The sequence below is a fragment of the Rhinopithecus bieti genome, unplaced genomic scaffold (assembly GCF_001698545.2).
Source record: "Rhinopithecus bieti isolate Rb0 unplaced genomic scaffold, ASM169854v2 scaffold_8431, whole genome shotgun sequence".
NCBI classification, from domain to species: domain Eukaryota; kingdom Metazoa; phylum Chordata; class Mammalia; order Primates; family Cercopithecidae; genus Rhinopithecus; species Rhinopithecus bieti.
The window spans coordinates 90,808-109,450 of NW_016805702.1; the positions used below are offsets into that span (position 1 = coordinate 90,808).

The 18,643-nt window shown below is 37.3% G+C and overlaps 1 protein-coding gene across 1 annotated transcript in view; it reads right to left on the reverse strand.

Annotated features, from left to right (window-relative positions):
- Window positions 1-18,643, reverse strand: part of VAMP7 (vesicle associated membrane protein 7) — a 58,415-nt gene that overhangs the window by 29,038 nt on the left and 10,734 nt on the right. Inside the window, exons 3-5 of the mRNA XM_017873571.1 lie at window positions 13,189-13,246; window positions 10,638-10,775; window positions 8,316-8,406 (exon numbers count right to left, since the gene is read on the reverse strand). Coding sequence (XP_017729060.1) covers window positions 8,316-8,406; window positions 10,638-10,775; window positions 13,189-13,246 — 287 coding nt within the window. The remainder of the gene's footprint in view (window positions 1-8,315; window positions 8,407-10,637; window positions 10,776-13,188; window positions 13,247-18,643) is intronic.

Below are 18,643 nucleotides of genomic sequence, written 5' to 3' on the forward strand. Positions count from 1 at the left end.
AGGGTATGAAAAGACACTTCTCAAAAGAAGACATTTATGTGGCCAACATATGAATAAAAGCTCATCATCACTGGTCCTTAGAGAAATGCAAATCAAAACCACAATGAGATACCCTCTCACACCAGTTAGAATGGCGATCATTAAATGGCAATCATTAAAAAGTCAGGAAACAACAGATGTTGGAGAGGATGTGGAGCAACAGGAACGCTTTTACACTGTTGGTAGAAGTGCAAATTAGTTCAACCATTGTCGAAGACAGTGTGGCGATTCCTCAAGGATCTAGAACCGGAAATACCATTTGACCCAGCAATCCCATTACTGGGTATATACCCAAAGGATTATAAATCATTTTACTATAAAGACACATTGCAGCACTATTCACAATAGCAAAGACTTCAAACCAACTCAAATGCCCACCAATGATAGACTGGATAAAGAAAATGTGGCACATATACACAATGGAATACTATGCAGCCATAAAAAAGGATGAGTTCATGTCCTTTGCAGGGACATGAATGAAGTCAGAAACCATCATTCTCAGCAAAGTAACAAAGGAACAGAAAACCAAACACTGCATGTTCTCACTCATAAGTGGGAATTCAACAATGAGAACACATGGACACAGGGGCCTGTTGTGGGGTGGGGTGGGGGGCTGGGGAGAAATAGTATTAGGAGAAATACCTAATGTAGATGATGGGTTGATGGGTGCAGCAAACCACCATGGCATGTGTACACCTATGTAACAAACCTACACATTCTACACATGTACCCCAAAACTTAAAGTATAATAATAATAATAAAAAGAGCAAATGTGTAACATAGAAATTGCAATGGGTCAGGGTGAAACATTTCCATTTTCATCCATAATTGTAGCCATATGATGACATAGCTCAAAAGGAAAATAGGATATTCTACTTTTATCTATTCAAATAAAAATATATAGTTCAAGGTATCAAAAAAAATTCAACATCTCTCCATGATAAAACTCTCAACAAACTAGGCATAGAAGGAACATCCCTCAACATGATAAAGGCTATTTATGACAAACCCACAGCTATCATCATACTGAATGGGAAAAACTAAAAGCCTTTCCTCTAAGAACTGGAAAACTCTCACCACTCCTATTCAATATAGTACTGGAAGGATGCCCAGTTTCACTACTCCTATTCAACACAATACTGAAAGTCCTAGCCAGAGCAATCACGCAACAGAAAGAAATAAGGGCATCCCAGTTGAAAAAGAGGAAGTCAAATTATCTCTCTTTGCAGATGACATGATCTTATATCTAAAAGACCCTTAAGACTCCACCAAAAAACTCCCAGATATGATAAATATATTCAGTAAAGTTGCAGAATAGAGAATCAACATACAAAAATCCATAATGTTTCTATGCACCAATAATGAACTTGGTGAAATAAAACTTTATGAAATCAAGAAGGCAATCCCATTTATAATAGTTATGAAAATATAAAATATCGAATAATAAATTTAACAAGGAGGTGAAAGACTCCTATAAGTAAAACTACAAAACACCGATAAAAAAACTGAAGATGACACAAAGATACAGAAAGACATCTTACGGTCATGGATCATAAGAATGTACACTATTAAAATGACCATAAGCCCAAAGCAATCTACAAATTCAATGCAATCTCTATCAAAGTACCAATGTCATTTTTCACAGAAACAGAAAAAACAATCCTAAAATTAGTATTTCAGTAACCAAAAAAGAGTCCAAATAGCCAAAGCAATCCTGAGCAAAATGGACAAAGCTGGAGGCATCACACTACCTGACTTCAAAACATATTACAAGGCTACAGTAACCAAAACAGCAAGGTTTGGTATAAAAACAGATACAAGGTCAATGGAATAGAATAGTGAAAGTCAGACATTGATCCACATAGTATAGCCACACATATATAGGCAACTGATTTTCAACAAGGGTGCCAAGAATGTACACTGGGGAAAGGACACTCCCTTCAATACATGGTATTGGGAAAACTGGATATCCATATGTGGAAGAATTACTGGACCTCTGTCTCTCATTACACACAAAAATCAACCAAGATAGATTAAAGACTTAAATTTAAGACCCAGAACTATAAACCTACTAGAAGAAAACATAGGGAAAACACTTCAGAACACTGGTCTAGGAAATGATTTTGTGGCTAACACCTCAAAAGGACAGGTAACGAAAAGAAAAATAGACAAATAGGACTATATTAAACAAAAAAAGCTTTTGCACAGCAAAGGAAATAATCAACAGAGTGAAGAGACAACCAGTTGAATGGGAGAAAATAGTTGCAAACTATTCATTTGACAAGGGAATAATATCCAGAATACACAACGAACTCAACAGGAGATATACAAATAATCCCCTTAAAAATTGGGCAGAGGACATGAATAACCACTTCTCAAAAGAAGACATACAAAAAATGCAAATAAAAGCCAAAATGAGATATCATGTTACCCCAGTTAGAATGGTTACTAAAAAGACACAAAATAACAGATGCTGGCTAGGATGAAGAAAAAAAAACAAAAAACACTTACACACTGTTGGTGGGAAAGTAAACTAGTGCAGCTACTATGGAAACTAGTGTGGAGATTTCTCCAAAAACTAAAAATTAAACTACCATATGATCCAGCAATCCTACTACTGGGTATTTATGCAAAGGAAAAGAAATCAGTGCATAAAAGGGATATCTGCACTTGCATATTTATTGCATCCCTATTCACAACAGCAAAGATATGGAGTAAACCTAAGTGTCCATGAATGCATGAATGGATAAAGAAAATGTAGTATATAAACACAATGGAATACTATTTGACCATGAAAAAGAATGAAGTCATGTCATTTACAGCAACATGGATGTAACTGGAGGTTATTATGTTAAGTGATATAAGGCAGGCATGGAAAGATAAGTATCACATGTTCTTACTCACATGTGGGAATTAAAACAGTTGATCTCATGGAGGTAGCCAATAGTGTAATAGATACCAGAGGCTAGGAAGGGTGTGGGTATGCAGGGCAGAGCAGGGAATATGAGAGGTTGGTTAATAGGTACAAACATACAGTTAGATAGAAGGAATAAGTTCTAATGTTTGACAGCAGAGCAGGGTCACTGAAGTTAACAACAGTGTATCATATATTTCAAAATAGCTAGAGAGAGAATTTGAAATGTTCCCATCACACAGAAATTATAAATTCTTGAGCTGATGGACACCCCAAATATCCTGACTTGATCATTACAGTCTTTACATGTAACAAAATATCACACGTACCCCATAAATGTGTACAAATATTACGTATCCAATAAATAAAAGACACTAGACAGTTAGCTCTCTTTTCCTTGCCCTATGGGAGAACAGAGAGAGAAAATGCTGTCTGCAAGCCAGAAAGAGAGCCCTTACCAGAACCTGACCATACTGGCACCGTGATCTTGTACTTCTAGCCTCCAGAAATGTGAGAAAATAAATTTCTGTTGCTTAGGCCACTATGTCTATGGAATTTTGTTATGGCAGCCAGAGCTAAGACAAATGATTTCAATTAATAACCTAACAACTTAACTTTCCACCTTATGGATCTAGAAAAGAAGGGTAAACTAAATCCAAAGCTAGCAGTGGGAAGGAAATAAATATTAGGGTGAAAAAATTAAAGAGAAAAACTATAGAAAAAAAATCTATGAAACCAGAAGTTGGTTCTTTAGAAAGATCAATAAAATGGACAAACCTTTACATAGAATGACCAAGTAAAACAGAGAGAAAACTCAAATTACTAAAATCAGGAATGAAAAAGGAGACATCACCACTAAACTTACAAAATGAAAAGGATCTTAGGGAAATTCTATGAACAGGAGTATGTAAATAAATGAGGTAACTTAGATGAAATGCACAGATTCCTAGAAAGATACAAACCGCTAAACAGACTCAAGAAATAAAAAATCTGAATAGAGCTACAGCAAGTATAGAGACTAAATCAGTAATTTTAAAACTTCAGGCCGGGCACGGAGGCTCATGCCTGTAATCCTAGCACTTTGGTAGGCTGAGACAAGTGGATCGCTTGAGCCCAGGAGTTTGAGACTAGCCTGGGCAACATGGCAAGACCTTGTCTCTACAAAAAAAACAAAAAATAAAAATTAGCCGGGCGTGGTGCCACATGCCTGCAGTCCCAGCTGCTTGTGAGGCTTAGGTGGGAAGATTACCTGAGTCTAGGAGGTCAAGACTGCAGGTAACTCTCCCACCAAGGGAATGAAAGAGGAATCAGAGAGGATTGTGTCACTGCACTCCAGTCTGGGTGATAGTGAGACCCCGTCTCAAGAAACAAAAACAAAACCAAAAAAACTTCACACAAAGAAAAGTCCAAGCCCAGGTGGCTTCAGAGGTGAATTCTACCAAACATTTCAAGAAGAATTAATACAAAACTTTCACAAACTCTTTCCAAAATAGAAGAAAAGGGGAAAACTTCTTGACTCATTCTATGAGCCTAGCATTACCCTGGTATCAAAACCAAACAAAGACATCACAAGAAAAGAAAACGACAGACCAACAACTCTTAAAAATATAGACATTTAACAAATCCTCAACAGACTACTAGCAGTACGAACCCAATAATATGCAAAAAGGACTATACACCATGATGCAGTGGGATTTATTTCAGAAACACAAGGTTGGTTTAATACCTGAAAATCAATTATTATATCATATTAATAAAGAACAAAACCATCATTTCAATAGATGTAAAAAAAGTTGACAAAATCCAACACTGTTTAATGATAAAATCACTCAACAAACAAGAAAAGAAACTTCCTCAACCTGATAAAGGACATGTATGAAAAACCTCATACTTAATTGTGAAAGACTCTTCAAGATCTCCCTAAGAGCAGGAATAAGACAATGATGTCCACTCTTACAACTTCTATTCAACATTATACTGGAGGTTCTAGCTAGGGCAATTAAGCAATAAAAAGAAATGAAAAGTATCTAGATTGAAAAGGAACAATTAAAACTCTCTCTATTCGCAAGTAGCATGATTCTATATAGAGAAAATCCTAAAGAAACTATTAAACTATTAAACTATAAAAAGTTATTAGAACTAATAAATGAGAACAAGGTTGTATGATACAAGACCAATTTATAAAATCAATAAAATTTCTATACATTGGTACTGAACAATCCAAAATGAAGCAGAAAATTCCATTTACAATAGCATCAAAAAAAAAAATACTTAGGAACAAGGCAAGAAGGATGTTAGAAGAGATACTGTTAAAGAAAAATTATTCTGATACTTGTTAAAAAATGGTAAGGCAGATTTTGTGATTACTGCAATAGGGGTCAAGGCTATCACAATGGAGGGGAGAGATTGAGCTCAACTCCTAATGCAACCAGGACCAGTGGGGATTTGTGGCCTATGAACAAAGTGAGGGGGGTCAGAAGATGGAAAATTACTAAGAGGAGACATCAAGGGCAAGGGCATTCTCTCTAAACTGGCCTAACAGGATTCCTGCTAAAAGCTGGCTGGACTTATATATGAAATATAGGGGATGAGGAACTTGATCAAGGGTGGGGTATTAGCAGGATTCTTTGCTAAGACTTCCTTAGGCAGGCCAAGGACAGAGCCCAAGGATGAGACCTAGTTTAAACGAGTGCTCAGAGGAGCTTGTCTAAAACTTGGTGAAGCAGAGTCTTTGTCATGTAAGACTTGCACACTGAAAACTACAAAACATTGTTGGAAAAAATTAAAGAAAATCTAAATGAATAGAAAGAAAGCCCATGTTCATGGATCAAAAGTTTAATATTGTTAAAATGGCTCCCCTAATTGATCTACAGATTCAACACAATCCCTATCAAAATCCCAGATAGCGTTTTTTTTTGCAGAAATTGACAAGCTCATCCTAAAGTTCAGGAAAATGAAAGGTACCCAGAATAGTCAAGGCAATTTTGAGAAAGAATAAAATTTGAAGACTAATATTTCCTGATTTTAAAACTACAAAGCTATAATAATCATGACAGCCTGGTATTGGCATAAAGATAAATTGAACAGAATTGAAGGTCCAGAAATAAAGCCATACATCCATTCATAACTAATTTTTTATAAGAATGCTAAGATCATTCAACAGGGAAAGAAAAGCCTTTTCAGCAAATGGTTCTGGAACAACTGTATATACATACTCAAGATAGTTAAGTTGGATCTCTTCTGTATTCCATACATAAACATTAACTCAAAATAGATCACAGACCTAAATGTAAGAGCTAAAACTAGTCTTAGAAGAAAACAAAGGAGTAAATCTTCATGATCTTGGCTTAGGCAATGGTTGCTTAGATATGATACTCAAAGCACAGACAACTAAAGGAAAAAATAAATCGAACCTCATAAAAACTGTTGTGCTTCAAAGAACACCATCAAGAAAATGAAAATACAACCCACAGAATAGAGCAAAATATTTGAAAATCATGTATCTGATAAGGGTCTAGTATCCAGAATATATAAAGTACTCTTATAGCTCAACCATAAAACACAAATAACCCACTTAAAACAACAAAGTATTTTAAATAGACATTTCTCCAAAGGTAAAGAAAATATACAAATGGGCTATAAGCACATGAAAAAATGCTCAACATCATTAGTCACCAGGGAAATGCAAATCAAAATCACAATAAAATACCATTTCATTAGACTGGGTATAATCAAAAAAGATACGTTTTGGCAACGATGTGGAGAAATCAGAATCCTCATACATTGCTATTAGGAATGTATAATGGTACAGTCACTTTAAGAAAGTTTGGCCCTTCCTCAAAATGTTGAAGAGTTGCCATGTGATCCAGCAATTCTATTCCTAGGTATGTAAACAAGAGAACCAAAAACATATATATATATGCTCACACAAAAACTTGTACACAAATGTTCACAGCAGCATTATTTATAATAACCAGACCATAAACTAATGACTAGATACATAAAATACATTAATGCAATGGAATTATTAGTCATAAAAGAGAAGTATTGATTTATGCTACGACATGAATGAACCTCACAATCATTACGCTAAGTGAACGAAGACACAAAAGGCCACGTTACAAGATTCCATTTATACAAAATGTCAAGAATAGGCAAATTTATGAAGATGAAAAGGGAATTAATTGTTGCTTAGGTCTGAGAGTTGAGGAGAAATGAGGACCAACTGCAAATGAGTACAGGGTTTCATTTAGGGATGATAAAAACGTTACAAAATTGATTGCACCAATGGTTGCACAATTCTGTGAATATAGTAACCACTGACTGTATACTTGAAATGGGTGAATTATATGATATGTGAATTATATTTCAATTAAGCTGTTAAAAAAATGAAAGGGAATTAACTGGGAATGTTCTTGTCACATTTTAAATTTGCTGTTTCTGTAACTCTAAAAATAAATAAGTCATTTAAAAGGAGTTGATTAAAATGTTGATTTTCTGGAAACTTTATGCGACTGCAATAAATAATACTGTAGCAATTGTCTGCCTCCACTTTCAAGCAAAATAAATACATTTGGTGACCAAAAAAAAAAGAGTAAAAACAAATAGTAGTTGTCTCAACAGATTCTCTAGTCTCTATCTAGATGTATAATTAAAACTAAAATCAAAGGAAATCACTTTAAATAGCTGAGACATACATATCGAGAACCACGAAAATGTTTCTGCATTTTGATTGTTAATTCCATTCCTGATAATTAATCTCAAGAAAATAAGAAAAACATAATAGGCACAAAGACATAACAGTACTGTTACTGTAGCATAAACTTCTAAATCAGTCCTACTTAAGAGTGTTTGCAACTGGTTGACTAAGTCTCTAAGCATACTGTTCAGGATAATTGACATTATTTTCATAGCAAGAGGGCCTCAGTGAAGGAAGCACAACATTGATTGACACTCTTCAGCAAGCTCCTTATCTGGCTGCAAAACAGCACTCTGAGTAACACTGTGCTAAAGAACCTATACGTCCAAAATTCAGGCAAGGTTAGGTAACCTGTGATGCATTAACTCAGCGAAATACTATATGACCAAACTGACCAAATTATTCTAAACTGCTGAATTATCATAAGGTTCTTAGAAATTAGTCTCGCTAAGCAAAGTAATAAATTTAGAATGAAGAATAGTTGCAAGGACAAAGAAGAAACCATTTGCACAAGCAGACAGTATCATAGGTGTCTCAGCTGACAATTAACTCCCAATGGTAAGAATAAGGAAGTGCTATTTTGGCTTCTCTAGAATAATTTGACCCCAGTCAAGTAATCGCTATTATTTTTGCCCACATGCATGAACTATGCCACGAACATACCTATGTTTCTGACCATGATTCCTTTCAGTTCATCCACTTGGGCTTGAGTCTCCATCACTTTGTCTAGGCCCTTATTCTCAGAGTGATGCTTCTATAAGAAAATAAGTTTTAACTTACGGTACCCAGACATTATTTACAATAGGAAAACATAAATAAAGGGAATGACAATTTACACTGAGGAATGCTATAAAATTATGTCTCTATTGATATAAAAGATACATGTCACTTCACTGGAAAAATGTTACAATAACCAGGAAAAAATACGGGCAGCATAAAAAAATGCTTCTATACAAACTATAAGTATATAGTCTAAAAATTATCTTATTTTAAATGAGTTAAAAATAAATATTATATCAAATATACATGTGACTTGTGGGGCAGAGATTGGGGGGCATATATAATCTGTGCTCAGACAAGGAAGAAAGGAGAAAAAAGACTGTAGTTGGGGCAGTAGGGGAAAGAATGCTGCAAAATCGTTCCCCACTTCTTGAGTATGATGAGGTAGGGGCTGGCCCAGCTTCTTAGCATCTGTTCTTGTATCTGCCAGGATCACAACATATAAACTATTTTTATTGGCTTCTCACAGGATCTAGAATCTAAGACACTGATAATTTATATTTTGAAATTATTATCCATAGCTAGCAATTACGGGGTGCTTAATACACAATGTTCCAGTCATTTCATTGTGTTAACTGCTTCAAACGGGATATTACTTAATCCACCCCAAAACTCTATGAAACGATGCTATTATTATCTCTATTTACAGATGAAGGAACAGGTAGAGATTTTGTTCAGAAGGTCACACAGATCTGGAGCTAATGACAAATTGGTTAATTTGAAAGTATTGTTTCTAGCTGACCCTATTTACTTTTGACTAAGTACTGGTATTTTTGTTGTTGGTAGTGTTTTATACAGTTATACATAGATGAACATTTCCTAGTGGGGAGTATGAAACAAACCAACTGCTTGAATAATAAAGGTTTATAAGTAACCAATTTAAAAAGACTTCATTGCCAGAAGAGTATGTGTGTGTGTGTGTGTGTGTGTGTGTGTGTGTGCATGTGTGTATAAAATTTAGAAATGTAATACTCAGTATTAAAAACACAGGAGAAGTGAAAGTATTCAATTACAATACATCATTTTTTTTAACTCACAACAAAATCATACCTAGAGCTTAGGTCTTCATACTCAAACAGTTTCGTGGATAAAAGGGAAGCATTTTGAAAGGTGTCTGACATCGTGAAAATATAAATTAAAACCACAATGAGATACCATTACGCATCAACTGGAATGGCAACACTTAAGACCACATCAAGTATTGGCAAGGATGCAGAGACACTGGAACTACTGGTGAGAATATAAAATGGTACAACCACTTTGGAAAAAAAAAGTGATGATTTTTTTTTTTAATTACACACCACCCTACCATATGACCCAGCAATTCCATTCCTAGGTATTTATCAAAGAGAAATAAAAACATATGTCCACACAAAGACTTATATATGGAGATTCATAGCAGCTTTATTCATGATAGCTGAAAACTGGAAGCAACCCAAATATCCAGCAACAGGTAAACGGATAAACAAATTGTGGTACATGCATATACTACTACTTAGCAAAAAGGGGAACAAACTACTGATTTATACAACATGGAAGAATATCAAAAGCCTTACACTGAGTGAAACAATCACGACACAAAAAAGTACATACTGTATGATTCTATTTACAGAAAGTTCTATAAAAGACAAAATTAATTTATAGTGATAGAAAACAGATCAGTGGTTGCCTGGGGCAGAGTGTCGGGGAGGGGACCGACATGAGGGAATTTTTAAGGAGATAAAAATGCTGCCTTGAGTACAGTGGTATTTCACAGGTATAAACACATGTAAAACCTCACGAAGCTGATAATTAGGGACTCATACAGATGAAGAGAGTTTCAAATTACTAATTTGGGTTGTTAGAAAATTAAATTTGCCTCATAGAAGGGTAGAAGGTTTATGTATAGGTTAAAAGATAATTTGGCATGTTGAACACATTTAAGCATCAGATGGGTAGTTGAACTAGATGATCTTTAATGCTCTTCCGATCATGAGACACTGTGACCACTATCATTAGAGAATACAGAGATAATAAAGAATATCACTGTTTTCTACCCTAAAATTGCCCCTTTATATTTTTTTTAATCAGGGAAGTTTTATTATGTTGACTTACACTAACACAATCAGAAAACTATATTGCAGGTCAGGGCCCCCTAGATTCATAGTGTTTGAAGGTAATAAAGAAGATAAAAATCAAAATACCTTATCCTGAGAAAGATCTTACCAGCTGTGCAGCCAAGACACTGGAGAACTCGCTATTCATGGCATATGGAAGTGCCGTCTGTGCTCTTGAACCATAAGTAGTCTGGAACCTCTTCTTTATCTCATTCAGAAAATTAAAGGCTCGGGAACGTTCAAAATCCTGAAAAGAGATCAACATAGAACTCACATTTAGAAAGTAAACAAAGATGATGTGAGTGATTAAGAACAACAATAAAAAACAGCTAACATGGACTGAGCAATGATTCTATGAGGAGGAACTAGCATTGATCCTATGCTAAAGATAAATAAAGGAAGGCTCTGAAAAAGTAACTAACTTGCCCAAAGGTCCAACAACTAGTAAATGAAAGAGCTGAGAGTGAATCCAGATATATCTGGTCATTGACAACTGAAGATAATGATAATTATCAACTTCTTGACTAATGATAATTATCAACTTCTTGACATCAGGAATTGGGTTTTACTTCCTCCATATATTTCACAGGATCTATTAGAAGGCCCAGCACAAGAATATGTTTAATAAATTCCATAATAATCATACAGTCTTTCACACACACACATAATACTACTGATATTAACAACAAATTGAATTTTTTCAATAGTGGTGGCACATTTGAAAAGATCAAGTGACATACTCATGTCTAATCTCAGCCAGCCAAAAATTATGTGTGTTCTCTAGAAGAATACCTTAGAGGAAAAAAATGAATCTATGTGTGTTTATGTATGTATGTGTATGTGTGTATCAAATTACAGCTCAAGAAATACGAGGCTCGACTCCGACTATCCCAGATTTCATTATTATTTTTTATCTACTCCAAGCTCTTTCACATCAGTCATTTCACATATAGCTAGATTTTTTTCTACTTTTGGAAAATATTGTGAAGCCAGAGATAAAAATCATTGTGATGATCACTATGGTTGACAGTCATTTCCCTTTCACCCAAGATGCTTAGTGTAAGCCGAGGGTTCTTAAATTGGGGTCAATGGTCCAAATTCAAGGGGCCCTTGTACTTGGATAGAAAAAAAGATAATCACATCATTATTTTTATCAATTGTTAACTTACATTTCAATTGTGAATATAGGTAGTATATTCATAACCAAGGTGGTATTAACAGTACCTGTAACTATTACCAACAGAAATCTTTTTTCATATACCATCACAGTTATAGATATCTCAAAATATTGTTAACACCCATCACATCAAGATTATTAGTTATTAGACCCATGACTAAACCTTGTTAATGAGTTCATAAAGAAGCATATATATTACTACATCAAGTTTTTAAAACGTTTTGAATACTATACATATATATATTTCAACACAATTGGTTTTGTTAGAATTGTGTGTGTTTTATACATTTAAAAGCATTCTGGAAAAGGAAAATTAAAAAAAGAAAACAAAAACATTCTGGGAGCGTCCCACAAGTGACGAATCTGTGATATAACAAAGATTAGGAACCCTGATCTATGGCAACCATGCCAATTCCATGTCTCTTTGTCAGTAGACAGTTTAGAAATGAGCATGCAGCCAATAAGACATGAAAGGAAGTTCACTTTGAAAGCAGGGGGAGGGGAGGGCATGCAGCTGGGAAAAGCTTCCTCATTCCTACAATAAGACACTCAAGAAGACACAGTCCCTCTTCTCTGGACATGAATAAATAAGTATGTAGCTCTACATAACCATAATGGCAACCTGTCTGGGAAGAAGGAGACACGGAGGAAAGCAGAGAAGAGAAAGGACCTTAATGACATCATTAAGTTACTGAGAATTTTGGGCTGAGAGCCGATAAACAGTCATACCTAGCCAATGTAAACTACAGGTTTATATAGCTGATCATAATGTACCGTAATTTTGTTTTTCCAAAGTTCACACACGTTAAAGAATTCATTAACTACTGATAGAAGGAGTGACGTTATCTAATTTAACATTCCAGGTAAACAATTTTTGAGAGGTTTTGATATCAAAGAATTATAATTATGAACACCAATTCTCACTACAAAATAGAATATAGAAGTTGCAACAGGCTAAGCTAAAACTCTACCAAAATTGAGTTGATTTGCACATACCCCAGTTATCAAGTTTTCTTATCATTTGCTGCTCTATATGACAAATGTAAAATATTAACAATTCCAGCTATGTAAAGTTTGCATCACCTTTGCCCACCATAGGTACAGATCAGCAGTCCCCAACCTTTTGGCACCAGGGACTGGGGAGGGGAATGGTTTCGGGATGAAACCGTTCCACCTCAGATCATCAGGCATTAGTTAGATTCTCATAAGGGGCATGCAACCTAGATCCCTCGGATGTATAGTTCATCACAGGGTTCGCAATCATATGAGAATCTAATGCTGCTGCTGATCTGACAGGAGGCGGAACTCAGGTGGTAATGCTCATAGGCTGCTCACCTCCTGTTGTGTGGCCTGGTTCCTAACAAGCCACAGACCTGTACCAGTCTGCAGCCTGGGGGTTGGGGACCCCTGGTGTAGATAATTAAGAACTGGCTGTATTAATAGTACACATAGTTAAATAGCAATATGTCTTCAAGTTACTTACATCATCAGTGATACAAAGATATACAATCCTGTCTTGGCAGATGTAATGAAACAAATAACTGTAGAATAAAAGATATAAAACTTACTGTGGTTATAAGCAACATCACTTTTACTTCTATCTTCTATCTATGTATAAGCAAGTTCAGTACTGCCAATGTCACCACATTACTTATGGATACAGTCTATTCTCCCTCTTCCCCTTCCCAATATACCTGTTTCTTTCAAGTCAAACTGAGAGAAGTAAATAAGAAATAAAAAGAAGATCTCTATTCTAGCTACATAGCACAACAGCACGTGTATTACCCATTAGAACGACAGCTGCAAAAGCATAATTGGACTCTTAAAGCATGAACAAGAGATGACATCTTAGGAGGAGCATGTAATTAAGATTAACCCCCAATAGGCCATATGGTTTTCTTTGCCATATGGTTTTCTTTGCTTTTTCCTAAGTTCTTAAAGCAAACATCTTTTCTACCAAATTCTCAACATTTGAGTACCTACTTTGAGTTAGTTACTGTGCTGGAAGCTGACGATGCAAAAAAGCAAAACCACCAACTCCCAGTCTTCACAGGGATCACAGTATAAGAAATTACAGTGCAGCATGGCAAACAGGATGACAGGAAAGTTAAAGGCAGTACATGGTGCTCTGGGGACATATTAATAGATGAGGCACGAAATGGAGATTTGCCAAAGGGTAACCAGAAAAGACTTCCTGAAACAAGTGATGTCTGATTTAAGACCTGAAGAATAAGTAGCAGACGGCAAGGTAAACAGTGAGTGAAAGGCCAGGCGTGGTGGTTCATGCCTGTAATCCTAGCACTTTGGGAGGCTAAGGCAGGCAGATTGCTTGAGCTCAGGAGTTCAAGACCAGCCTGGGCAACATGGCAAAATCCCATCTCTACAGAAAATACAAAAATTAGCCAGGCATGGTGGCGCACACCTATAGTCCCAGCTACTCGGGAGGCTGAGGCAGGAGGATCACTGGAACCCAGGAAGTTGAGGCTGTAGTAAGCCGAGACTGCGCCACTGCATTCCAGCCTGGGTAACAAAGTGAGACTGGTTCAAAAACAACAACAAAAAAGTGAGCGAAGAGTTTTTCCAGAGAGGAAGCAGCAAGCATAAGGGCCGAGAGATAAAACAGCACATAATAGATTTAGGAAAGTAAAATAGGCTCACATGACTAGAGTACAGAATATGAAGAAAAGGTAAATTATCTGGACAGACGAGGCTGGACAAGTAAGCAAAAACCAGGTTATACAAGACTTTATAAACCACACTGTGCATTACCCTAAGAATAATGAACAAGCATCCAAAGGTTTTAGCCTAGGGAGGCTGTGATCAGATTTGCACTTTAAAAAGGACACATTGGCTAGAGTGTGGAAAACTGACTCAAAGGAGGACCAGACAGGAGACTACTGCAGTATACCGGATAAGAAATGAGGAGGGAAATAAACTAAAGTAGAATGGATAATAAAGAAAAAGGGACAGAGCAGAGAGATAGAAGGCAGCATTTATAGAACTTGGTGACTGGCATGAGACAGGCTAACTAAATTTTGCCTCCCAGATTTATACCTTGGGCAAGTGGATAGATAGGGGTACCTGTTGAATTACATTAATGTTCACAGAGGGCTGACATGAATTACAAGGAGATACAGGAACTCAAGCAAAATCTTTTCCTCTAACATTCTAAAACTATTTGCACCATTTCCACCAATGACTTCCACATTGCCATATCCAGTGGCTCTCTCTGAAACATATGATAGTGTTGACCACTTCCTTTTGAAAAGTGTTTTCTCTTCACTGGATTTCTTGACATCAGGTTTGCCTGGTGCTATAGACTGAACTGTGCCCTTTCAAAATTCATATGTTATAGTGTGACTATATTTGGAGACAAGGCCTGAGGGAGGCACTTAAGATTAGATGAGGTCATGAGGGTGGGGTCCTCATGATGGGATTAGTAGCTTTGAAAAAGAGGAAGAGATTACTCTCTTTCCACCACCTGAGAACACAGCAAGAAGGTAGCCATCTGCCAGCCAGGAAGAAGGCCCTCATCAAGAACTGAATCAGTGGGCACCTCACCCAGTCTCCAGAACTGTGAGAAACAAGTATCTGTTGTTTAAGCCACTCAGTCTATGGTATTTTGTTACAGCAGCCCAAGCAGGCTAATATACCTGGTTTATATCACAGTCCCTTTCCCTCTACACTAACGTTTTCTAGCTTCATTAGCCTCCTGCTTTTTTCACACTTTCTCCCTGGAGGGCAGCACGCATTCTCATGTTTTGTTGTTGTTTTCAGCTACCACAATTGTGTTAATGATTCCCAAATCTAGATCTCACCTATCTCCTGAGCTCCAGGACAACCCACACTACTGTCTACTAGACATATCCAACTAGACATACCATAGACAGCTTAAACATGACATGCCCAAAATGAAAGTCATCACTTTCCCCATAAAATTTGTTTCTCCTAAACCAGACTTGTGAGTCACTTGGTGCAGAGGCCACAAAAGGTAGCAAGGTATGATCCCTGCCATCAAGAAGCCTACAGTCAGAGTACAGAGATAAACAATCATTTCAATTATAATACTGTCTGAGGCCGGACACGGTGGCTCATGCCTGTAATCCCAGCACTTTGGGAGGCCGAAGCGAGTGGATCAACTGAGGTCAGGAGTTCAAGACCAGCCTGGCCAACGTGGTGAAACCCCATCTCTACTAAAAATACAAAAATTAGCCAGGCATGGTGGTGCGTGCCTGTCATCCCAGTTACTCAGGAGGCTGAGGTGGGAGAATCACTTGAACTCAGGAAGTGGAGGTTGTGGTGAGCCGAGGATCGCGCCATTGCACTCCAGCCTGGGCAACAGAGTGAACCTCCAATCTTCAAAAAAATAAAATAAATAATAAATAAAATAAATAAAATAAAATAATAAATAAAATAAAATATAATAATAATACAGTGTGATAAGTGTCACAATATGAACAAATTAGATGCTACATAGACACATAAAAAGAGTATCTCATTGGGGTGACTGACTCAGTGTTAGTGTTCAGGGGTTTCTGGAAAAGGAAACATCTAAGCTCAGGAACACGAAGTGAGATTTTTTCAAAAGTCAGTAGATAAATATATTCTAGTAAAAGGTAACAGCTATTGCAAAGGCTAGGAAGAGGGAAAGAATCTAGCATTGAACTGCAAATGGCTACGTATGGCTGGAAAGCAAAACTGAGGACTAAAGTAGTAAAAGATGAGCCCAAAGAAGGAAAAAGTGGCAGATCTTGAAGAATATTCCAAGTCCTGTTAAGGAATTTTACCTTGAGGGCAGACAGTATCTGTTGAAGGAAGGAACATGATCAGAACTGCCCTTTCAGAGGCATTAAACTACAAATTAAGAAAGTATTTCGCTTGGGACCTGTAAAGTGAGCAAAAGTTTACAAGGAGGCTTAAGAGGAGAACAACATTCCTAGAAGATAACAAAAGCATGAAAAAAAGGTACCAAACCTCAAAATAACACAGCTAGATCAGAGGCACAGGTAGAGAGGCATGGCAGACAGATAACATCTCCTTCTACTATAACTGCATTTTAATTGGATTACATATTCTATACTCTCTTAAAGCTACATATGGCTGTGACTAAATTCTGGCTCATAATACATGAGTGGAAGATATATGCCCTATTTCCCAGTCTTGCCTCTAAAAGGACTACATGTGCTTTCCCTGGACATTTTCCCAGGAGCTACCTAGAAACACAGTTTGTAAGGCTAATACATTTTTAGGGAAAGTATAAAGCGCAAATCATAAGAGGCTAGGATTATTTAACCCTTAACCTCTAGGCCCACAAACCTACGCTGGCAGGAAGAGGACTACAAAATGTGTACAATTCCCAAAGATGATATACTCTCTAACTCCCATTTTGGATGTGGCCAGAAAGGAAGAACTTCTTGTAGAACAAAGCCAGGAGTCAGGGAAAAAAGGTGAGGGAGTTTCTCCAAGAAAGCAGAACCACTAACCACTACCTGGTCAGAATAGGGAGTCTTTGAAATTGTATGAGGCAATTATTTGATCATTACTGGAAAGCAATGACTTCTACATGTTTCTCATTCTTCCCTTTTCCAAATGGGAGTTTGTAACTCTCACTATGTTGATCCTTATTTCACCATTGTCTACTGGGTTAGGCTGGGAGAGCAGGGAAAACATATGACTTATCTTTTAGTTTATGGTCAGTGGACCACAGGAGCCACACCAGGGCCTGATGGAGAGGACTGTGTACCACCTAGACATGCTGGACTTGGAGCCAAACACAGTGACTAGATAGGTCTTTGGAGCTACCTTTCTCAAAGAGGCGTATTCTATGTTTGGGCCTCCCTTCTAGCTATGTTAGCTACATGACTGTGTAGTGAACAATAAGATGTAAGTAGAAACTTCTCAACAATATCAGGCCACTTCTGGGTCCTATCTTTAAAAGTTACTGGGCAAGCGCTGGGATATAACAAGCACCAAAGGAGCTGTCTTGGCCAGAGGTGGAAAGCACTAATTGCTTTGGGAATTAGGGAATTGGAAATGGCAGAGCCACCCCAACATCCCAAACCACTCATCTCTGGACTATCTCATTAAAATTAATACTGTATCTTGGGGGTCTCTCTCACAGTAGCTTAGAGGGGACCTTAAACTGTATAAGGGGTTAGCCATAGAAAGTAATAAGGACCTCATTCTGAGATAAGAACTAAGGAAGTAAGGCTGGGTTAAGTAAGAAAAGATTTTCAAGTGCCAATGGGGAAGGTTGAGGCACTTTTTAAAACTAACTACTAAGATTTCCCATCTATGGCCACTCTAACAGTCACCAGAGTGATCTTTCTAAAGCAAAAACTGACTGAAGGCCAGGCGCAGTGGCTCACGCTTATAACCCCAACATTTTGGGAGGCCAAGACAGATGAATCACTTGAGGTCAGGAGCTTGAGACCAGCCTGGCCAACATGGTGAAACCCCATCTCTACTAAAAATACAAAAATTAGCTGGGCATGGTGGTACACGCCTGTAATCCCAGCTACTCAGGAGGCTAAGGCACAAGAATCATCTGAACCTGGGAGATGGAGGTTGCAGTGAGCCAAGACCGCACCACTGCACTCTAGCTTGGGTGACAGAGTGAGACTCTGTCTCTAAATAAATAAATAAATAAATAAAACCTGACTGTGTCACATCCTGGCTGAAAACCTTCAATGCCTTCCCACTGCCCACAGGGTAAAGTCCAAGCTCTTAATATGGCCTACAAGGCCCTACATGACTTTTCTTCTACCCATCTCTCTATAGCTTTATTTTCACCATCCTGGGCACCAGTCACAGAGAACAGTCTGCAGTTCCCTAAATATGCCCGCCCTATGATCTCATGCCTTCATACTTCTCTACCTGCTGTTCCTTCTACTTGGAATACCATCCTCCTATCTACTACTTCCCACCCTCCCACCCTT